This window comes from Diorhabda sublineata, chromosome X (assembly GCF_026230105.1).
Source record: "Diorhabda sublineata isolate icDioSubl1.1 chromosome X, icDioSubl1.1, whole genome shotgun sequence".
Lineage (NCBI taxonomy): Eukaryota > Metazoa > Arthropoda > Insecta > Coleoptera > Chrysomelidae > Diorhabda > Diorhabda sublineata.
Window position 1 is genome coordinate 19,207,472 of NC_079485.1, and position 25,155 is coordinate 19,232,626.

Sequence of the window (25,155 nt, forward strand, 5' to 3'; positions counted from 1 at the left end):
TATAATAAAAGTGTATATATAATTCAATAATATTAAAAATAATATAAAGAACAACTAATATTCAGGTGATAAACAATAAAATTTTTTACTGCATCTAAAACAGATACGTAAAGTTGAAATAATTTCCCTACGACAATACTATTAACTGATATTTCAATTTAATCCAAATAGAACACAAGTTCTATAGTTTCTTAACATTATCTCAAAATTGCAAATTCACGTCATAGAAAACACATTATACAACATTATAGACTGAAATACTAATAACGTATCTTCTAAAACAGTATACAACATCGATGTATATTTTTATTGCATATGCCTATTATGACATGCACGAAAAACCGGCATTAGGAATATAGGAAAAAAATGTACAGGTTAGTATTATACTATTGAATTACTAGGCGCGTGTACCTCAAAATAGTTAATCACTGTATGCTAAGAAATAGGATCAAGAGATCCAATAGTGCCAGAGATTCAAAAGAATATTTAAAATCTACAACGTTGAGAAATTACTTTATTCCATTTTCTATAAAAAAGAAATTAAAGTTTCTTATATTGACTGAAGAGCATACTTTTTGAATTGAAAAGTAGGTTCTTTAAAAATTCAATCAGAACAGAACTGAGAATGTTTATGATCATTGAATTGTAAAAATTCACTTTAATCTAGGACTAAAAAATACTGCAATTACTATGAAGCTTCACTTCTCAGTCTTAGTCATTCGGAATCGATTTTGTAGAGTTATGAAAATAGTTAAAAAACGTCGATGTGAAAATAAAAATATAGGATGAATAAAAAGTATGGGCTGGTAAAGAGTACTTTTGGTAGTATCTAATCAAGATATATTTTGTATATATGGGTATTTGTTTTCACGACTGCTATGGATTTTGTTTCACTCGTTGCAGTTTATTGATTTATTTATGAATCTTTATCAATTTATATATAACCTGGAGTTCAATACATATAATTTCGATACATTATGTTATTTAAATCATCGCAGATACTTAAAAATTGGATTTGAAGAAATTGAAGTGAATGATCATATTTTAATGTCAGAAACAATGCAAAATGAAATAATTTCTTGCTATAAATGAAATAGTTTTGTTACTGAAATCCTCCAAATATTTTTGGTGTTATAACGCCTTCATCCAAAGGAAAATATTGATAAGCAAAAATAATCGGAATACTAAGTATATTGTTCATATTTTTGAAACAAATGAAGCTTAAAGGTATGTATAACCGCATTATTATAATATGTTTTCTATGAATATTACCACTAACCATAGATAAATAATAGGCAAATGCGAGTGAGGAAGTGACTAAGTTTAATATTTCCTTCTCAAATATAAATATGGAGAAATTACACGAGGGTTACCAGAGGCTTAGGTCATCGAGACTGAAAACATTTGATTTTATATTACAACCGGTACAGCAAAAACTCGATATCATATTGCTAATTTGAGCAACTCCTTCACCAAACGCAATCAATTGACACGGATGTGTAGGGTTGTGCACTTGGCCTGCATTCTTAGTGACTAACTGGAGGTGGATTTGGACCTGGACCTGATTGATACGATCTTCCTAAAACAGCTTGGTTGTCTGAATACGGCATATCTGCCGTTGGAATGTCATTTTCCTAAAAATATATAGGAGTTTCATTAAATTATCTAATCTCAAAAGTTATAAATACTTAGAAATACATAATACTCCCTCTTCGATCACCACAACCACCAAGCTTACATCCTTTACTCAGAAAAATGTTTTCTATATCTAAAAATAAATTTCATCGAATCTGCTTTCAATAAAAAGTTGTGAAATTTTCAAATACCTTACTGTGGCATTTGGCTACCAATAATTAATATGTGATCGTAAACTTGCTTCTTGTCTCAATTTTCTACTTTTTATTTCTATATAGAGATGCATTTGGGGTTAGTAGATGATGTATGATAATTGTAATATAATTTTTATTATAATATATTTCATTATAGCATTTGGAAAAGTAAATAATTAGATAATTAAATACGAAAATGAATTTCTCGAGCTTCTTTGGGCAAGTGAAAACAAAAACTATTTGGAATGACTTAAGAAATTCTAATGTAAATACCTTTTAATACTAGGGATAAATGATATCAAGCAGAATGCTGTTTCAAAATTTGCAAAAAAATACCCCGTTTTTCAAATAATCAATCATAAATTGAAAATATTATTTATTACCCTTTGGAAGACACCAGCGCTCCTGTTGCCGGGGGTGGTGCGTTTCATTGTTCTATCTTCATATCTTGTGCCACTCTGCGATGCCATTGGGCGGTTTAAAGTGCTGTTTGCGTTGTTTGGTGAATTGGGACCAGCATTTCGGGCCGCTACAGTTTTTGTAACAAAGTCCTGTTCTTTCCAACCATGTTTCTTATAAACATCTCGTAAATCTTGGTGCTGCCACATAGTGAAGAGAACTTGTCCAGCGAATTTTAGTACCCTTGGAGTATATTTTTGTCGTTGCCTAGTAATAGTCATCAGTCTCTCAACACCACCTGCTTCAAGAAGAGATCTCGAAAACTCTGCGTTTTTCTTGATAACTTCGTTCAAAGTGGCTAAAACAGCGGCTATAGTATCATCAGAAGTACCTTGATCATGTTGAGTATTTCCAGATGGAAGTTTTTGAACAAGGTCTCTCATAGCATATTTCCCTATGAGTTCCTTATTACGTTGATCAATAGCGAGATTTCTTAATGCTGTTGCCACTGCACACACTACCCTATCAACCTCCATACGAAGGAGCTCTACCAATATTGGGAGACCTTTTTCTTTACGCACAGCTGCTCGTATTTCTATACTTGGTTGCCAATAGCAAGCTGCCAGATTTTGAAGGGCTCCAGCAGCGGCTTCTAAAGTTTCTGGATTTGAACAACTTTGTAGGAGAGCTAAATAGGATTGTACAACTTCAGGTTGCCAAAGCAGTTCCATACCTCTCACTGGATCACCTCTAGCACTTACACTGGACATGCCACCTGGAGCACCAGAGGTAAAATTGTTTTCTTTTGAATCTGAGGTTTGATTATCTTTTTTCTTTTTGCTGCCACCAAAGCACCCCAAATTTTCACCTGAAAAGAATAATAATTTCACTATTTCTTTATTCTTAGCATCATTTGGAAGCTATATATATATATATATATATATATATATATATATATATATATATATATATATATTATGATGAAATACAACAATAGCAGCATAAAAAAAAGAAGAATTCGTTATATAATTGGAACACTGTTTCAGCAAAATCAATTGAGTGAGGAACCTTATAAGAATGTTAAATAAAGATTATACATATAATTGTTCATAGACCTGAAGGAATCAACATTAAATTTCAAAATAAAATAATGATACATAATCTATAAATTAATGTTGTTACATTGTCAATTTTTGTAATCTTATGATATATAAATGAAAAAAAAATAACATGTTTGAAAAAAGTGAAAATCGCTTAAAAAACTATAAAAAGGAAGAAAAAACGAAACGAAACAGAAATTCCAGTATATACAGAAGCGACGAGAAATTTAAACGGGGGAAATACGGTGATATAGTGGCCAAAAGGACTTACGGGAATATAATTGTTTGTTATAGTTACAATAGTTTTTAAAAATTGATAGGATATAAATTTTGATCCAATTTTTAAAAATTTCCTAAACTAGTCAGTAGTTACAACCTCTCCTTGCAATTGAGAGTCATCATGCTCTTTAGAGGAGTTTGTAATTCATTCAATATTCGTCGAAGCATTAGTTTGTTGTTTTCTCTTTCAAAGAAGGGCATAATACATTTTCGAAACATTGAATTTCGAAATTATTTCAGGGGTGAATAGTAGAAATCCTTTATTTTGATACATTTTACACACCTCATTTACCAACGGAATCTATATTATTGGCTTCTACGCTAGATTTCTATCTGACCAGTGGTTCACAATTGGAAGTTAGGATGACTCCACTTAGCATTCGCTAGGGAATGTTTAACTACATGTACCAAATAGATCCGAACGAGGTTTGTTAAACTGCTCTGATGAGACGTAATAGCGTCGAAACCAGTCAGTAATTGCAACCTCTCCGCGTAATTACGAGCCATTGGGGATATCAATATCGACAAAAAGTTCTATTGACACCACGCTCTTCAGAGCAATAGCCAGGAAAGTAGTTTTTTTCTACTTTGAAGAACGGCAGAATACATTTTCGAAATATTGAATTTCGATTTCAGAATATATATATATATATATATATATATATATATATATATATATATATATTTTCTTTTGCGTGTTATTTTGCCGTACGTCACATAAAGTCCGTTTGTGACAGATGATCTGTCACTGTCATCGATGGGAAGCAGGGCATAACCTGGAATGTCGTGTTGTGTGATTGTGTGCTGGAAAACAATTTCATTTTTAAGTTTATTTTAATTTGTGATTTTGGAACAGACATTGTTAATAATAACATTAAATGTCGTTTCTTTTCTTACAGGTATGAAATATTTGTTTAGTACTAAATAGGTGCATACTTTTGTTTCATGTAATTTTTAGTTTACATGTTAATAACAATAAATCGCTTTTCTTACAGAGAAACACAATTGTGTTTGATTGACTGTGTCACCAAAACCACAGATATATTGGAAATTGTCTTATAAAACGACATTAAATGACTTCATAAAGCTGATAAAGAATTGTGCAGAGAGTGATAACATTGAATTGATATTATCAGACCAATACCCAGGTATCAACTCTAAGGAATTCAAGAGATTTTTGGATGAAAATAATATTCCCATAATTTTTACAGCAGTGAACTCTCCTTTCTCAAACGGCTTAAACGAGAGATTAAATCAAACATTGGTCAATAAAATAAGGTGCAGGATGAACGAACATGACAAGAAAAAAGCATGGACATCTGTAGCTCACAGTTGTGTACAAAAATACAATGAAACGGAACACACTGTTACTGGATATGCTCCAAAGTACCTACTTTATGGCACAGATGTCACGATTTTGCCAAATGAGCTGAAACAAAAGAAGTCTGACTACGATTTAATCCAGGCCAGAGAAAAGGCACTAAAAAATACAATCAAATCACATAATTACAACAAGACAATTCATGACAAAAACAGAAAAAATATAGACTTCAAAGTTGGTGATACTGTTTTTGTAGAAAATGGAAACAAACTCAATAGGAAGAAGCTAGATGAATTGAGACTTGGACCCTACAAAATCATAGAAAAAATTCGCTTTTCTTACAGAGAAACACAATTGTGTTTGATTGACTGTGTCACCAAAACCACAGATATATTGGAAATTGTCTTATATATATATATATATATATATATATATATATATATATATATATATATATATATAATATATATATATATATATATATATATATATAATTTTTTAAAGACAGATAAAAATTTGACGTTTCGACCTATTACGGTCTTTATAAAAATATGACTTGACACTGACAATTTGTGTATTTATATTAATCAATAGATTACCTACATCACGAATATCAAAATAAAATCAAAATAGCAATGTATTTTCACATAAAAAATTATTTTATCCGTAGCTTTTAATCTCAAAAATATGACAGTTATCAGTCAAATTATTTGTAATTTACAAAATAGAGCTGTAAACTTTACTTAAATTATTTAGGTCTTTTCAATCATTGATAGCTTTTTTGTTCTTATGAATTTTTAGAAATCGTTCACATTCATAAGAACGGAAAAGCTATAAATGATAAAAAAAAAACCAAAATAAATCAAATAAAATTACGTATAATTTTACTGACAGCTGCTACATATTTTTGAGATGTAAACACTAAGGAAAAATTGAATCTTCATATTAAAAAAGATTTCCATTTTGGTTTTATTTTTATTTTGATATTCATGACATTGGTGATCTATCGATTAAAATAAATAAGCAAATTGTCAGTGTTAAATCATATTTTGATAGATCCTTAAAGTAGTCAAAACGTCAAATTTTTACCTGTTTTTAAAAAATTATTGAAAAAACTAATTTTAAATCAGAAGAGACCTAAAATCAGACGATTTAGAAACTTCATAATGGTCTTGTCCTATGGTAGAAAACAGTCAAGGTTTTGATAGAATTTGTTACACAAAAGATAACGACTTATAATTTCAAAGAAAATAATTTGAAAGAGTTGATTCAAAAGAATATATGTTTAATATGAAATTAATATATACGAATATCATAGACTATAAATCAATTAGAAAATATGTCTTAAATGAATATTTAAAATATTAACAAAGTATGTGATGGTATAATATGTAAACAACTTTGTAAGACAGTGAATCAAAAGACTCATCATTTATTTTAGAACTGAAAAATTTGTTTATAATTAAGTCAGTATCTGTGGTTTTGATAAAGATATTTGATTGTTGTTTAAAAGATTCTAGTTATAAGAAGAAAACGATAGGAACATATAAAAATGGAAAAACAAAAAACAATCCCTCTCTTTGAATGTTCATTGAGTTTGATCATTAGAAGTTTTTTGAGTTCGCTTTTAGAAGTTTTTTGAGTTTGCTCTTGAGAAGTGTTTTGATAGAAATGTTTAGCGCTGAAGAGAACAGAAGTGTTTTGTTTTTGGGGGAAGAAGTGAAGAATTCTAGAATATGGAACCGATTATAAGCTGAAAGTCAGTTAAATTATTCAATGATACAAATAAAAAGAACAATTATACATATGTCGAGATATACGTCAAATTTTAAGGAAATTAGAATAAAATAATTATTCCATGTAAAAATTTAATGTCCGTTAGCAGCAATATATTGTAAAATTGATTATAAAAATATATACAGTATGTAACTCTTCATATTTAAATAAATCAGTCAAAATTAGTAATTCTTGTTAATAAATACAATACAAAATAATTCAAAAATATAGTAGAATTTATATATCTATAACAATTAGTGCCAGATCTCAAAGAGAAAAAGTTTCTGATACCATCGCCTTAAACAAAAAAAAAGCTAGCCATAGAAAAAATTAATAGATAGGGGTTTTAGGAAATTCTTTTATATTTGTAAAATCATTACAATGTATTTCCACTGTAATTCGGGTTTTCATTTAAATATCAATTATTAAAATTTTTAAGTTTCGAAAAAATCCCTTCAAGTGAAGAAAAATCAAATTATAAATGCCAACTCACCTTTTGAAGAGTTAGCTGCCACTCTAGTTTGTGTTGGTAGAGGATTTTTGTCGTAATTTGGATCTTCTACTTCCTGACATCGATACGATAGATTACGAAGAATGCACACTGAATTTTCTACAATTTTATTGCCTATATTTGACTTATCTATGGCACAGCGTACAACAAAAAGTAATGCATCAACTAATCCTTCACATTCTCTTAGTTTTTTTCTTGCATATTCTCCAGCTGAACTAACATTTCTTAGAACACCTGATGCATTTCTAAATACTGTTGACCAGCATGTCTCTCCATGGTTTCCTTGTGGATCCCATCCAGAATGTGGAATTATAATGTAAGTAACAATAGTAGCTACACCATCATCTATGATATTCCTTTTCAAATCTTCACATGAAGACATATTCCAAATGACACCAGTAACAAGTTCTTTTATATCTACTTCGTTTGACCTTCTTAACAAACTTATTAAAGCAGGTATACCACCCGCATTTTTTATAGCTCTTTTATTTTCATCATTTTGCCTGCCATAAGATAAATTTCTCAAAGCTCCACAAGCATTCCTATAAACCTCAATACTGTCATGACTTAATAATTTAACTAAAGGGGGTATACCACCAAGAGCTCTCGTTTTTTGCTTGTTAGGATCATCCATGTAACACAAATGTTGCAAATAGGCTGCCGCATTGGCCTTGATCACATTATTGGGATTATTCAGAAACCCGATGACTTCAGTAAGATTAGGGTCACGCCAGCGCATTCCCCTCTGATCTTCATCTCCACCAATACTACCAGGAGAAGCAATAGTATGTGCCCTATCGTGGGTTAATCCAACATTGTGGCCATGTAAAGACATCTTACCAACATGCTTTTGAAGATCTTCATCTTCAAACAATCTCATAGATGTTCCTACTGGTACAGGTCCATTAATACTATCTACATAAGGACGAGAAAGACTCGGCGCAGTGCCATATGGGGAAGGTGACACATAACCATAAACAACAGCAGAATCATCTTGGTAAGGATCGATACCTATTGGCCCTCCAGGAGATGGAGTGACTCTATAATGTTCAGGAAGTTCGTCATATCCTGCTCCTACATAGGCAACATTGGGTTGAGATGTTAAAGGTAACGGAGAAGGGTCACCACTGTGTTCACTAGGACTAGGAGGGGTTGTTGGTCTCTCAGTTCCTGCTGAATAGCCCATATAGGCACCATAGGGGTTGGGAAAGTGGTCATAGTCTTGATAGTGTGGATGTTGATGATATTGAGAATACATATGATGTGGTGGTTGTTCAATATAGTCAACGTATTGAGACGGATGGGAATAAGATCCCAAAGATACAGGTATATATTCTCCTGTTTGATCTTCTAATCGCTGCACTTCGCGAACAACTTTCGTCACAGTTGTCACTTGTTGGGTGGTTTGTTGTTTTTGAGTTCTTACTAATGGTTCATCACTGTGTACAGACATGTGGCTTGAATTTGGAGAATGTTCCGACTGTCCATTACTATGAGTGTGATAAACACCGTCGCTTAAAGTGTTTGATGCGTCTGGACCTCTGTGAAACATATGTAATATCATTATTAGTAGAAAGCAGTAGTCAATTTAATTTATTACAAACAAAAAACAATATACATGCAGCTTGAACTTACTTGTAATGCTGCATATCGGGACCCTGTTCTTGTAATATTCTCCTAAAAATAATACAAAATGAATATGATTGCGATTTGTTACTATGATATATAACATGTTAATTTGGGACAGTTGAAAATGAAAGAAATAAGACTATATTCAACACCTTTGTATGTGAAATCTCAAGGATTGGATATGGTTGAACTTTAGCCGAGCTTTAGACAATGACACAACAACTAATGGATATAGAGTGATGTGTCAAACAATCAAATAAGGTAAACCCTACATCATTATATTGAATATGATGTTTCAAAATAATAATTTGGAATATTTTGTAGTTTTTGACATAGGCGTTTTCGTATTGTTTTCTAAAGTTGTTTATGAGGCGACCCAACTATATAACTAGATTAGTACGATTAAAATATGAAGTAAAGTTACCAACTTTCCACGTATCAAAGCACTTTATAATTGTAATACAAAGCAAACCGATTAGGTTATTGAATCTGAAATGGAACTAAATTAAATAATTTCGTCTTTGATAAAACCCAAATTACTGTCTAATGCACAAACAAAACATACGTTCATTATATATTTTTATAGTTGAAACTTATTTTTCACTATAATTGTTAAGTACTGCGAAATATAAAGATTATGTTAACAAAATAGCACTTATTTCAAACTAAATCGCAAGTTGAAGAAACCAAATACTCTACGAATGTTATAAAAAATGGAAAATTGATGAGTACACTATCTATGATTAGAAACGTGTTTACGTCTTCCTGACTCAGTTTCGGATATCAATTACAAAAGTCATGAACGTAGGAATCGAAAACTATTTCAATTTAAGTTTTGTTATAGGTACATACTGAAAATTCGATGGAATAATTATTTCGGTTATTGTCCTTCAACGTAAAGTCTCATATTGTTCTACCCATTCGAATGACAAGTGCAAATCTCCGATTTTATAAGTTGGAAGTATAGACTTGTGATATAAATAATAAAATAACCTTATTTTCCGTTCAGTTATTGATGAGAAAGTAAGCAAAAATCATAACAATGCTTTTTTTACTTCCTACCTATTAAAAATATATTTACAATATATGCAAGGAATCACAGTTGGGCTAATTTTTCTGTAACAATAACGGAAGAATGGACAGGTGCATCGTCGTGCACTCTTTTCTTTAATGCGGTTATTTTTTCTCAAGTTTGGCATCAAACAGTGTTAGCAACACAGCACAATTATCGTGTGATATATAAACGGAAAATGCCCTTGGATTATGTTTGAAGATATCCATACAACATACATACTTTTATTCGACGTTCGCTAAGTACAATGGCACGAATTGTATTAAAATTTTCTGGAGTAGTTCATATGGCCGAGAACTCACAAATCATTCAATGGGACTAGTACTTTCATTCAAATATTAAAGAAACTAGTGCATTTTTCCACGTAAAAAATGTTTAATTATACCCTATATTCCTACAATGGGAAAACAGAATATAATATATGAGTATTAAAACTCATCAATTAAATCTTTACAAAATTTTGATAGATAACACCAGAAACATGGCGGAAATTAAAAACATAATCATATATTGTGGTCGATCTCTGAAATGCGACTATTCCCTCAAACCGCCCTCGTATGATGCACTTTTAATTATTTTGAATTCAAGAACATGCTTAGATAACAGATATGCATGAAATCTATAAAGTTTATAATTTGCCGCTTATATACCAATAAGAAATTAGTCAAATAGATAAGCAGTTTCGCCAGTTTATATCCTGTTAGGTATATAAAAAAGCGGTTGCCAATATACTGACTGATGATAACACATTAAGTGTTAATAACTTGTTACTCGAGTTACTCTCATCATGCGAACATCAAATGCTACTTGTGCACTGATGTAGATCTGTGTAACGTTCAAGCAACCTAAAAGTTCAGTGTGGTCCTCATTGAAGCTATCTTCAATATAATCAGTTCCAGAATCTAATGAGCTCCAGTATCAGTGGTGGCCCCAATGTTACATGATTTTGTCTTATACAGACAATGGCATGGTAATATTAAACTAGGTGAAATGGGGTTTATTCTTTCTCTCCATAGATAATGTGTGCTAGTCAGTTTTTTTGCTAGACCTATTCTCGTTTAGTGTAAGAAATTTTGCGAGTAGGCGTAGCTTGATCTTACTGAGATCCAAATACTTTTTAGATCAAGAAGTATGAAAGTCCTGTATGAACTTATTGGAATAATTCCTCCCGGGAAGAGTGCTTCTCTTTCGGTTTCCCTGTTTTTCCGAAACTCTTTCTTATAGAAACATTTCCTAGACCAGGCAAATATAAGGCGTTCGTGCTCTTACAAGGATGTATTGATATCTAGTTAGCCTAGACCAGTTCCATGCATAAACAAAAATTGCGTTACCATAGCAAAGAACAATAACTTATTGGAAGTGTCAGTGTAAAGTTTTTCGTCCAAAAAGTAAATCAGAGTTACGCAATAAATTAAAAGAAAAAAGGTGTCCACCGAAATTGTGAAAATCGAAAAATTGGTGTATCGACCGTGAAAAATTGGACTGCAAGCTTCAAAAGAGGTAAATTTTCCATTGAACATGATGACCGATCGGGAAGGCCAGTTTCTGTGTCAGTCTTCAAAAATATCGATGCAGTTCATGACATGATTTTATCAGACCGTCGAATTGGGCTAAAACGAATATTTGAAGCACTGAATATTTCATACGAACGCGTTCATCATATAGTACAAGTCAATTTGGACATGAGAAAAATTGCTGCAAAATGGATCCCCAGATGTTTGAATGTTGACCAAAAGCGTGCAAGGGTAGAAGCATCGCGTTCTATCTGTGCTCCATTTGAAAACCATGTAGACTTCTTAAAGCGAATTGTTACTATTCGACATTACTGACCACTCTACGGGGAAAAAATTAAAGAGAAAAGACGCGGAAAGCTATCCAAAGGTGTTTTGTTTTTGCAGAACAACGACCCTGCACACAAATCTCATGTTGCCATGCAAAAAATTCGTGATTTAGGGTTTGAATTTCTAGAACACCCCCCTTATTTACTAGATTTGGCTCCGTCTGACTATCATCTCTTTCCTCAACTGAAAAATTTAAAAGGTCGTAAATTTTCTTCCAACGAGGAGGTAAGAAAAGCTGTGGAGGTCTGGTTTGCAGAGCAAGAAGAAACATTTTTTGAACGGTTTAGAGAAGATGCAGGTTCGCAATTCTCGTAAATTCATAATTCAAAGTTGACGATCTTTTTATAAATATGAACAGTACGTACAGTAATGAATTTATTCTATTTAACTTTTCCACACTGTACTGGCAGTGTAATTGACTAATTCTCTAATGTAATATTCACAAACATTGGTCGATGCATTTTCATTTTAATGACAAGCTGTATAGTGTATAAATATTGGATATAAAGTCAATACTCGTATGTATAGTGAGATGTATCATTTTTATTGGCTTCCAAACACGGGATCTGTGAATGAAATTCAATGATAGTTGGAGCATATAGCACGTGAAGATGTTATTTCTGACTTGAAAGATATTCATTTATATTAATAAAGGAATGTAGAGCTTATGAGCCCAATCTGCAGTCAGCTATTAAATAAAATATCTTCTTTTCTAATTAGTAGTTTCATTTATTCAGAATCATATGTAAGCAGCTGTCATATGTCTAAAATGTGGTTTGTAAAATTGATGCTAACCCTCAATTTGAAATTATTTTCGGAATCTTATTGGTTGTATTTATTTCAATTTATGATTTATTCATTTCTATTTCATTTTTATTCTACTACCTGCCTATAATCATGAAATCAAATTTGACCCGGGTCTTTTGGAGCCAACACCAGCATGCCACCTCTTAATCCAATTTTTTATATAGTTGTAAGCGTCCGTTGAGATGGCCTTCAGTATCTTAAGCGAATTATTTATTATGGCTTCAATGGGCATGAGTTTCAAAAAGAGGAAAGTCATATGATATGAAAGTTTATCCACAACAAGTGGTTCAAACGGTTTAAAAAAACGAGTGATGACAATCGAGGCCCTCAAACTGTTGGTTAGGTTAGATAACCCTATTTGTGAATAATGCACTGCCTTGTCAATGTAAGAGTTAGTTGCAAAAATAAAGTATCATCAAAACTAGTATGATTAACACGTGGAATAGAATTTAGATAGCCGTCAAATTCAAAACTTGATTCACCAAATTACTGCAGCTATTATATAGAATTGTGACATTGAAAGGTTGTCCGGTTTGAGATTATTTTACTAAGAGTTACTGGATTAGGAAACATATTTAATGATTTTTAATTTATTATTCATTCAAATCTTCTTAAACTTACACTATTAAATTTATACACACTCCAAACGAAATGAGACCTTCATAAATACTCTGTTGATTTACAATTCTCATATATTGACGACGTAAGCAATAACAATTAAAAGATAGTAGTGTTTGTATAAAACGGAAATTGTTCACACAGTAAGAATAAAAATCTACTTAAAGTATTTCTGTTTCAAATTAGAGCAAGTACTGTATGGTCATTATTTTAAATCCTTGACCATTTTTGAACATCAAATGATAATGAAATGAGAGCGAAACAGGAGCCTACCTTTGGGTAATTTCAGTGTGAGTGATGCTATGTTCCCTTCTTTGTTCCACCCTCCTATTGACCAAGCTGCCATGATAAAAGCATACAATTTTTTAGCCAAGCAATTAAAACTATCTTAAAACAATACATGCATTTGCAGAAATCCCAGCCAAATATAGCAGACTGAATATATATATATATATATATATATATATATATATATATATATATATATATATATATAAAGCAACAATTTTTTTAAATAATTCAAAATTATACAAAAAAACATAATTAATGGATATATGGTGTAGTAAAATCCAGCAAATAGGATATATATTGCATAAATATACCAAGTAGATATACTTCTTAAGGAAAATAAACATTAAAACCATTGAAAAATGTTCATACAAATTATGATGTGATTAATATTGAATTTTTTTATTTTTTTTTGTACACCAAATGCAGCGTGATTCTTTGAATGTTCGAATTCTGATACTTTTTTTAAAAAATCATTAAATAAAATTACATTTAAATATACAAATAGAAGTAAATCGCCTTATTAGTATTTTCACTTATTTGAAACTTTATCAAATTTGACTAAGATATTCTGCTCTTAACATTAAATGAAAGTAATGTTTCACCTCATGATATACACTAGAGTTTTTTAGAAATAACAAAAAATATGTCGGTCAACCTAACAAAAGACAAGAAAACATAGAATGTAATCAAATATTACTAATTATTAATCAAATAAGTTCCCAACAATAAATGATTACCTACTCTATTTCATGATCTTTGCGTATAATTTAGGGCATATTTTCCTTGTATGTTACACCAAATATTAGTACGTTTTATTTTATGATTATTAGTATGTAGGTATGTTAGTAAGCTTAAAGTCTCAGTATTTTTTTTCTTCATTTTTTTACGTATTATTATACATATTCAGTCCTGTATGTTATTTTTTTGGAAAATGTGGTACACAAAATCAAAGGCTTGTTACAGGTAAGAATACAAAGAAATAGATTTTAGTATGTTTTAAAACTAACCTGATATATTTTTTTTGTATTTAAGAATGTAAACATTTATATGATTTTTCATTTTAAAATTATTCAAAATATTAACCTATATTAAATATCGTTTTAAGTATATGATTTTTTAAGTTACAAACAAAATTGATTGACGAATCTAAGCCATTAATTTTACAACAAATTATTGTAAACAAAAGCAACTATTAAATAAGCCCCGTATTTACCACTTCATACTATTTAAGCATTCTTAGAATTAAGGTACTTACAAAAATGTTATTAATTAACCAAAGTGCAAGAGTTCAATTGAAACACAACTTGCTGATCTAATCAAGTGATTAAGAGCTTGTGGGATGTGTAAAATTTTATTAAAATAATTGTGATTTGCATTTTTGTATTTAAATCTTCTATTTCACTGATTTATTGTATTCAGTTTGTGCTGGTTAGTTTGAATATCAAGTCGACTGGTGCTAAGCAAATGTATTAACAGATTATCTTATCTTTGTGGATGTATGTTTATATAAACCGTAATGATTCTTTAATGGGGGGTTTGAAATATTGTCGGTTTACTGAGAATCTAAAAAATATGTTTTATCAGATTCATCAATACTTATATATAAATATTGTATCAATCACATCCTTATCAAAAAATATGTAACAGTACATAAATATGAAATGATCTAACTGAAATAAAAAAGATCTCTGCTCACTTAAATTATCTCTTCTAATGACAAAAAATAGGGGCATTTGCAAGGATCTACGATATATGGAAGCTATTGAAAATAGGACTTCTACTTCTGTTAGAATGCTACTGATAAATCGAGCTAAACTCATAAAATTCGAATGTGCAATTAAAGTGGACCTCTGCGTTGTAAAGGATGATACCTTTGCTCCACCCCTGACCTATTTACAAAAAAATGACAAATGTATCATTTTTATTCTTCGATATAGTCTTTATTAATGTTAAAATCTTTTTTCTCATCGGTGTTCTAGTTTTTCTAATGCGCCCCACATGCCTTCATTATTATAAGAAAATCGTTGACCACGCAAGTGCGTTCTAAGTTAGGGAAAGATACAGTAATCGCTGGGCGCTAAATCTCTAGAATCTGGCTATTGCTCAACTAATTCCAAGCCTGCATGAGCTTTTGAGGCTATTGCAATGACTGGCCTGTGACTGGGTGCCTTATCCAGATGCCAGAAAACCCTTTTGCGCAGGTTACTCACGACTCATCTATTTTAACTAAACTCTTTGTCCGAGGTCGATCTTACAACACGAGTTCATGAACTTTTTTAATATTTTTGTGTTGGTAGAGGTTGTAGGTGCTCCACCTGCATGAGAGCCTGTACACGACTGTCTACTACATTTAAACTTGAACTTGAAGAAATGTGAATTTGCATTGGGGTTAACTTTCTTAAGCGCAAATATTTAATTACCACCTCGTATTCGAATATTTACTGCAGGTATCCCTCAACTTCAGACTTGTCAACTTATACCGCGAGTTTGTACACAATGTATTAGGGGTTAGCCCAGGTTTTATGAAACTCAGTAATTATGAAATATCAGCATTTGCTTAGAAGCGGGTTATTAAAGTAGTAAAGTGATCTGGTTAAATTTATATAGTTGCACAATGTTTAATGGAAAGCACCTCACATTTTGGAACTGAACCAAATAGATGAGGTTGTAGAAACAAAGATGGAAACATTGTAAAGAAAACCGAAAAAACAAAGAGGATAATACTACTTAAAACAACAATAATCTATGAAAAAACAAAAAATTTTTCAATGAAGTATTGCTAGCTACACAGAATGCAATAAAAAAATTATGAAGCTCAAGGAGAAATGGGACCGTCATGGAATTGTTCAAATATAGTAGGTATGAAGCAATGAAGCATTATAAATGAGCTGGAAAACAAAAATTCTGCCAGAAAGTTGAAATTTAAGAGTCACAATAATGAAGAAAATACAAATGCAAATTATAGATAGAGGGGAAGATATTAAACATAGAATAAAAAAAATAACAATAAATAAAATCGATGGATATCAGTTTGATTTTAAGGCGGACTAAAAGACCTATAGTTTGTGGTGAGATGAATTATTGAAAAATTGTCAATATTAATATTTTTATTTACTTCCGATAAGATTTGGCTTGGCAAGCTTAGAGAAGCAGTAGATAATCTGGAAGTAAAGAGGAAGTTGAACCTAAAGTTGTGAAAAGTATAGATGTCAATAGATTGGCACATTCGATACAATTGCATATATTCAGATGGTAAGGTTAAATTCAGGTTTAGAAAGTTCCTACTTAATTGGAAACTTATAATCCAGATAATATATGAATATGAAATCAATGATATAAATGAAATATTTAAGTAATATTTATTACCATCATTTCTAACTTTAATCAGCTTACAGTTAGGAACAGTTATGAATGGTACTTACTAATTATTAACATCTTATATAAATGCAGTTGTGCTTAGTTATGTTAGGTTAGGTATGTTTAGGTAAGTATGTTTAGAAAATTGAGTCATTATTCAATAAAGTATACGAAGTGCTATCTAATGGGATTTCAGTACTAAATATGTAATAAAACAAAAATATGAATGATTACGAAATTGTGAGTATGAAGTTTTATAAAAATTGATGTCCTTTGATTGAATTCAAGTCAAATTTTACAATAACTAATATAAATATTTTATATCTATAACACATTTCTAATTCATCCAAAAATTCAAGAGTACTTATGTAACAATATTATATATTAATGTAATAGATTTCAGTAGGATCTAAGTATTCCCGAAAAATTTTCCCAATTTCACATAGTAGCTTTATATTAATTTACAAGGTTTGCTTCTCAAGTTTTGAGATAAATACTTAAAAAAACGTATTTATAACTGGATATGGATTTATTGTCTTTCAAAATATTCTCCATTGAGATCAATACACTTTTGTATGCGTTTGAACCAATTGTCGAAGCATTTCTTCCATTCCAATTGAGGTACCGCAAAAACATATTTTTTGCAAATATCTTCAGGCGTAGAAAAACATTGACTTCCCAATTTATTTTTGATCTGTTGGAGTAAGAAGAACTAATTGGGTGGCAAACAAAGACTGTACGGCAGATCGTCCATCAAACCGATGTTTTGACTGTTCGAAAACGTTTTTGTTTGAACTGATATGTGAAAGCTCGCATTGTCAATGGTGGAGAATGATTCATCTTCAAGCAAAAAAAACAGGCGGCTATTTGCTTCGAGGTGCTTCGTGTGCGAAAACTTTGGTTGGATTTGGCTAGTCTTGAAAGACCCATTCAGACGATTGTTGTTTAGTTTCGGGTTCATACGCATAGATCCTAGATTGCCTGTCACGATTTTATACACGCCTTTTGAAACACTGCGATTAAATTTGTCCATCATTTCTTTGCACCAATCAACACAAGCTTTTTTTAAGCAATTGTCAAATTATGCGGTATTCAACGCGAACAAATCTTTTTGACAGCCAAATGTTTATTTGCGAGTGGAACTAATGCCCAAGTATCCTTCATTCTCACGGTATGTCAAAAGACGGTTTTGTAATATCAGTTTACGTATATATTTTTTCATATAACAGCCGATTTTGGACGACCTTCACGATATTCATCCTGTAGCGAAGTGCGACCACGATTGAATTCCGAAAACCAGCGAAGCACGGTGGTTCGAGATGGTGTTACATCACCAAAAATCGAAGCGAATTGACACTACTGTTGGTTTAATCTACGTCGAATGTCATAGAAAATCATCACACGAAAATATCAAGTACGATAATGTTCGCGATTTAATTCCATTTTTGATCAAGATAAACGTTCGAGTACGTCAACCATTAAAAATGTTGAACCTCATGATGACAATGACAGATTTGACATATTTACATCAGTGTTACCATATCTCAAAACTTAAATAGAAACCCTCGTCTTATTTTAGTCATATTACATTGAACAATATCCTAAGTATATCTCTACAAGCTATCCAAAACGTTTATATTGGATCTTTTACTACAATTTCCAAAGAATAAAAATTATTGGTCCTCGGCAAACTTTTGTAGCAATCAAATTTCAAAAAGGCCACACGTTATTTAACTGAACTCAAATATTTTACAAGAAGTGAAGTGAATATAACATACACACATCTTCCTATCATTGTCCAAATAAAATTTACGAAGCCTATACTCGTTTTAAAAATTTCTATGAATTTAATTTAGTTTTGAAATGATTCTATCTAGCGACCTTGTTATTATTTATGATATGGTATGGTATTATAAATTTCAAAATGTTGATAGTATGTAGTGAACGGTGTTTCATATACCTCCACCCCAAATAATATATAATTATATTATCCTAGTGTAATGTTCTATAGAAAATAGTAGGAAAAATTGAAAAGAACGGCAGCAATGGAATAAAAATGTCTAATAAACAATGATGAATAAAATGATAATGATACTTACACACATGAATCCAAAAGTTGACTAGCAGACATGTTTGAAGCTGTGTTATTTATTAACCCTGAAGTGTAACATGCAAACATAAATTAGTCATAAGCACAATTAGGTACACCAATGAAATTACAGTTATTTCTTCAAAAAATTCATTATGCCTGAATAATGTTAATGATTAAAACACTCCATATAAAAGTACTTGATACAGTCCTAAACCTAAAACTTTCATAGTCCATTAAGTGTAATGACTGTAGTTTCATAATAACCCAGGTGCAATGCTTTAATGTAATCGTGTATTAAATAATAATGTTTCTGTGTGTATATGTCTAGAGTATTCAATATACCTGTAAAATTTCAATTTTAAATAATTTGAAATTATTTAGGAAATACTGTTTCATACTGCCCTCAGCAAAAATCTAATTTAACTATCACAACAAATATCATAGTCTATAGAACCAAATAAAATATTTATTTTAGAATATATTTTCAACCCCAATGCCTGTTGGAGACTGCAGGAAAATAATAAAGGAAGACCTTAATATGAAAATGATTTCAGTTCTAGTTTGGGATTATATGTGTATTATAGCTTCCTAATTACACTAGTAAACAACTATCTTTATATACTTTTTTGAAAATACAAAAATATATACGCGAGCATAAAAATATAGTTTTTCTATTAAATATCCAACAAAATATATCTGAAATAATTAGTTAAAATAGTTATGATAGAACTAAAATTTAGCTCTATTTGCAAAAATATCATTGATTCTTCCATAATGCAAATCTAAATATAATAACTAGCATTAGAAGTGTAAACCCAGAAGGAATAATTTCTCAACCTAAAGTTCTTGTCAAAATCTTGATTATATTTAGAGTAGTCTTAGATAACAACCATGTTCAAAATGACTTTTCTGTTTCATTTTTTTTCTGAAGACTCATAAATCCAAGCCGAATAGTACGGGATTTAGTTATTGTATGGAATGTAACAAAGACGTCAAAATTATCACCATGTTAGTGATTTTGGCAGGTGGTTTCTCAAAATTTTTTCTAATGCAAAATTACCCATCATCTCAACTTGGCATGTCCATGTTAATACAAATTCTTGCAAATGTTATCATTTAATTCTTGATATTACCAACAAATTGAGTTCAGTGTAATATTACCGAGTATTTAAATTAAATAAGTTTTTGATTAGGTTAGACTTGAAGCCTTTTGTTTACATTTTCTTAAAACAACATCACTGAGTCTTTTCAAGGACTAAAAGAGCATTCAAAATTTTTATATAGAAAATTAGTAAAAAAATTAGGAATGGTATCATTTTAATCGACTATCTTTAAAAAGAAAAAACCATTGACAGTAACTATTAGGCAGGGTTAATGAAGCACTTAAATGGGCGGAATCGTGTTAAAACAGCTCCATTTGTAAAAGCAAATGATGTTTCATCAAGACAATGCACAGCGTGACAAATCAATGAAAACGATGGCAAAATTGCATGAATTAGACTTTGAATTGCTTCAACATAACCGTATTGTCCAGATTTGGCCCCCAGTAACTTTGTCTGACCTTAAGAATAAAATCAAATTCTTTTGAAAAAATATTATTTCTATGCTAACCTATGAACTTTTTAGCTCACTAGTCAAATTGATAGAAATACCTAAATAAACAAATGCACGAGCTAATTAGATGGATAGATGATATATGTAACTTCATTTTTCCAAATTAACTTTAGTTCTGGTTTTGCTCTAACAATTTTGTGACAATAAAGAATTGCCCATATATTTGTTTTCCAATGACAATAAAAGAAGTTGAACTGAATTTTTGATGTGTGACACTTTGTAGAATGTATTTGAAATTAGGTATTGACCCAATTTCCACAAATTTGACAGAAATCAATTCTTTTTGAAATGTTAATAATCAATTATGATAAACGAAAATTGAAGCTAATAGATTCGAGTACCCTCAATGCGAAAAATTTTTAAATTAGAACAGATCAGTACAACCTAAATTTCCAGTTAGATACAATTGTTTAAACCAGTCCAATAAAATTTCAAATAATAATTATCAAATTTTACAAGGTAAACTGAATACAATAAACGCTTTTGTATAAAACTCGATCAACCATTGGGAAGTACTTACCTGTTAAATTAATTCAGCTCTATCGGAGGCAAAACACACCCAGTATTGTTAGATCTTTACTATCCATTAGTGCCGTTTCTGAAAAAAAAAATGGATCTAAAGAATAACCACAAAATCATATTCTAATGTCAATGCTTGAAAAGGTAAACAGTGAGCAAATATCTGCTCATACCAAAACTTTTTTTTGTTGATTTTAAATGGAATTCTGCAGCTTTTGATTAGCTTAGCTACAATGCTGAGAAAGGACTGGGCTAGTGATGTTGAAAATAATATTGAATACACTGCAAAGAAAGTAACCAGAATAAAAAATTAGGAACGATCTGTTTTTTAAAATTGCTTGAAAAGTACATGTAGCACAATATGAACTGAATAACATTAAACAAAACTCAGGCAATCTTTCTTCTTTACAAATATCAATAAAGCATATATATTAAGTACAGTGTTTTTGAATTTTGTTTTTTAAAGTAATTACAAGCCACTTGTATTTCTTCTTTCAATTTTTTCGTGTCTCTGACTCTATTTTGTGCTGAATTTTATGTATTGCATATACATTTCGTAACCTCGTAGTCATATAAATAAATGTGTTTTCAATATCAGACATATATCCACGTTTCTAATGTTAATAATAACTCTTGCTAGTAAGAGTATTTATATTTCATTGAAGTATCATACATTTCAGGGGTATTGTGGTGTCATTGCTTTCAAAATTGCCCAGTTCTGCAAGTTTTATTTGGTATCATATTTTTAGGTTTATCACAATATTGGGTAAAGTGTTTTTTGATACATTTAACACATCTTGTTTTCCTCTTAGAATAGTTCTATGCTTGTGCCTGTATTCCTGGTAGTGTTTGCATTGTGGAAACGTTTAATTGTTATTTCTGTCTTTATTAAAAGATAAGGTTAAAATTGAAAGTGGTGTTTCATCTTTCCAGCTTATTATCTGGTATACTTCAATCATGTTAAAACCTTTGTTTCTTACGTCTTCTAGAATTTGTTTATCTTTGGAGGACTGAGTAATTTTTGCAACTACTTTAATCTGCCCTAACTGTTTTCAAATCAGAGCTGTTACTTTTGAAGATTGTTCAGTGCCTTAGGATGCATCTGCAGCACTGACATTGATTCTTATATTTCCTCCAGTCAGTAATGCGGCCTGATACTGGATATTGCTTTTCAGTATATAGTTTGTGAGATCATGATTATTAATTGGTTGAGATTTATTGTTACTACTAGAGGACTGAATATGTGGCAAGCCTTTAGCTTTTCAATTCTTATCCATACAGTTTCCTTGGTTAATTCTTCTTCCTATGTGAATATTTTCCCTAGCTCTTTTACATTGTATCCTTCTGATGGCTTATTTCATTGTCGAATTGCTTTAACTTGGTGTCTTATTTGTTATTTTTAAGTCTAAGTATTGTGCAATATCTTTTTATTTTGCCTGTGGGTTTAGTTTTCATTGAACACTAAGCTAACAGCGCCTCAATCAGTATAGGCGGATGCATATACACAGGATTGTGACGGACACAAAAACTATATATTATTCCACCTGGATGTTTTCCTATATGTATAGAATTATAATTATCCTGGAGATATTTATACAGAATTGAAGGTGATCCCAAAATGTTTATTGATAAAAATTATTTTGTATATTACATTTATGCTTTATTAATAGTTGATGCCTATATTATATAAGTATTGAAAAAAAAAGTCTATGAAATTGTACAAGTTGCAAATTAAATTTAGAAACGTCTATACTTACTTAGTATAGGCAATGAATTTAAAAATGCAGTGATAAAGAATATAAATCCTTAGACTGATTTTCATATTATATTTTAATATAATTATAATTTTTTCATATTTATGCTTTTCAAAATGCTCCCAATGATATGTGAAATTTAATCAACCTAAAGAAATTATATTTCATTAAAGATGATTGAAAAAAGTGAATTTATGTTATAAGTAATTCATAATTGTAATTTAGGTGAACGATTTTTTGCCATTCAATCAATTACAATATGTATGCATTAAAAGTAATTTCCAAAAAGCAATTATGGAACTTCAAACTAGACACTCTGCTACTTTTCGTAGATAACCCAATCAAAAACTGGGAAATCGATAATACCTAATTGTGAGAAGCATATTTCAATTCAAAGCATTATACTCGTTTCCTGAGTAAAATCGACTATTTCCAGATACTGATTGTAAAGAAGCAGCAGAATATCATGAAATATGAATTTAAATGTACAATCTGTGGCTACGATATCTTAAACACTTGTCAATAAGGAAATATATAGCAATTAGGTTCACAAAGGTATCAACTGGAGCAAGTGTATTAGAGGTGACTTAACATATAATGAAACTTTTACATAAGTGTTTTGTTCCTTTTATCTGTACACATATTACAAAAACATAAAAACATAAGAGATGTACATATTTGTGTTCAAAGCAATATAAATATAATCAACAAAATACATTTTATTGATTATGGTTTCATTTAGATTTATATCATCCTATATTTAATCATTAGTTAGAATACTATAAAAAATGGGGGTTAGTCTCAGATAGATCAATACGTTGAAAGTTTTTTCTAAAAATTAAATAAGTAAGACATGAATGTACAACTGAAATGCGCAAAATGATTTTCATAGAGTTATTGAAAGTATAACTACCTAAGAAGAATGTCAAAATTATCCTAAGATTAAATTAAGTATTTTTCATATGACATCACCTAGTTATTCAAATTGTCAATTTGTTCAAGTATGTATTATATTTCATTACATTTACCACAAGTAGGAGAGGATGTAATATTTTAGTTAATTAATGTAAACATAAGTATGAATCAGTTTTGGGTAATTAGCCAACACTATATAGTAGCAAATAAAAAATGGAAAAATTTTCTGTACTTTGCATAAAACTAAATTGGAATAATCCTTAACACAAAAAATATTTTTTCAAGTCATCAATTAACTTTTAACAATAGCTTTTTAGTTAATAAAAGATGTATAGTTTGTAAATAAAATGAATTTTTTTATATACCTTGTTGAAGAAACTATCTTGCTAACACACACATAGATATTTATATTTTAACACTAACAATATTTTCGAATACATACGGTCTTTTGAACAAAATACTACTATTATTTACGAAATGTATTAGGTATTTCTTAGGCTGTCATAAAGTGGGGCGGGGCTTAAAATTGTTTACATTCTTGTAATATTCTACTACTGTTATTCATTTTGTTGATTTAGTAACATATGCTATATATATACTCAAAGTTTTAATAGCTATTCGAAATAATTAAATGGTATACAATACATATAACACACAGTACACACTTGAAACAAACCTATCATGTTTTCAATTTAGGCCTTGCAAGGTCGAGGCACTGGCACAGGTACAGAGAGAAACGTCACCAGCTAGCCGCCACAGATAGTTTTATATCTTTAGATAAAACAATGACACGTGCCCATAAGTTTCGTAATCTATATCACAATATTTTAAAAACCCCAAACAAGTAATTTCTACTGTAAATTGGCTACGAAACAGACATACAACATGAATTTTTGCTTTCGCTTGACTTCACTCCCACTCAAAGTACATTAGTACATGACTATAAAGTTGCCGTCAATCCTAATCGACCCAACAGATATTGTTTTCTCGAATTATTTTTTTACGTATGCTTATATTTATGCGCAAACTTTCTCTTAGCAAAATGTCAATCGACTTTTTTGTCTTCAAAGTAACATTTCTATATTTGATATTAGTTTTTATTCATAAATTACCTTAAAAAAATTCTGTTTCAAATTTTCCGCATTTATCATTAAGCCTGATTCACATAAGTCTGTATTTATGCTGCCATATTTGAAAATAGGTTGCATAAAGTCAATTTTCCCTATAACTTAAAATTAATTATTATTTACGAAATATTCATTGTTTTCATTGACGCAGTTAATTCCAAATTAGGATGAATTGTATTCAAAGTAAAAAACATGGAATATTTTTAAATCACAGGCAAAATTGTTACTTACGCATAAATTATTAAGGTTTTTAACTTAGAAAGGGACAAAAGTTATGCTGAAAAAAATTAAATCTTATGAAAAG

General features: G+C 30.4%; 1 protein-coding gene across 13 annotated transcripts; it reads right to left on the bottom strand.

Annotated features, from left to right (window-relative positions):
* LOC130451198 (catenin delta-2) lies at positions 1 to 24,775 on the bottom strand. Of its 13 annotated transcripts, none has more exons than XM_056790050.1 (8): positions 24,401 to 24,775; positions 21,057 to 21,134; positions 18,930 to 18,987; positions 13,456 to 13,521; positions 8,851 to 8,892; positions 7,198 to 8,756; positions 2,213 to 3,096; positions 1 to 1,634 (listed from the first exon to the last, which is right to left on the bottom strand). In XM_056790050.1, exons 3-8 carry the CDS (start codon positions 18,959 to 18,961, stop codon positions 1,527 to 1,529), a joined length of 2,691 nt encoding a protein of 896 aa, XP_056646028.1. In that variant the 5' UTR covers positions 18,962 to 18,987; positions 21,057 to 21,134; positions 24,401 to 24,775; the 3' UTR covers positions 1 to 1,526. The 13 variants fall into 13 exon arrangements, with proteins under 13 accessions (XP_056646028.1, XP_056646031.1, XP_056646027.1 ...); XM_056790049.1 differs by having other exon boundaries at positions 9 to 1,634; positions 24,390 to 24,668; XM_056790048.1 differs by lacking the exon at positions 24,401 to 24,775 and adding an exon at positions 24,090 to 24,398 and having other exon boundaries at positions 9 to 1,634.
* Between the last annotated feature and the right edge of the window lie 380 nt (positions 24,776 to 25,155).

What these genes read in the sequence shown, in the direction of transcription:
- LOC130451198 (XM_056790050.1), bottom strand. Translation starts at nt 18,961, where the DNA reads ATGTCTGCTAGTCAACTTTTGGATTCATGTGT. An exon ending in CCCGATATGCAGCATTACAA is followed by an intron (nt 8,757 to 8,850) that starts GTAAGTTCAAGC and finishes TATGTTTCACAG; the next exon opens with AGGTCCAGACGCATCAAACA. An exon ending in GCGCTGGTGTCTTCCAAAGG is followed by an intron (nt 1,635 to 2,212) that starts GTAATAAATAAT and finishes ATATATTTTTAG; the next exon opens with GAAAATGACATTCCAACGGC.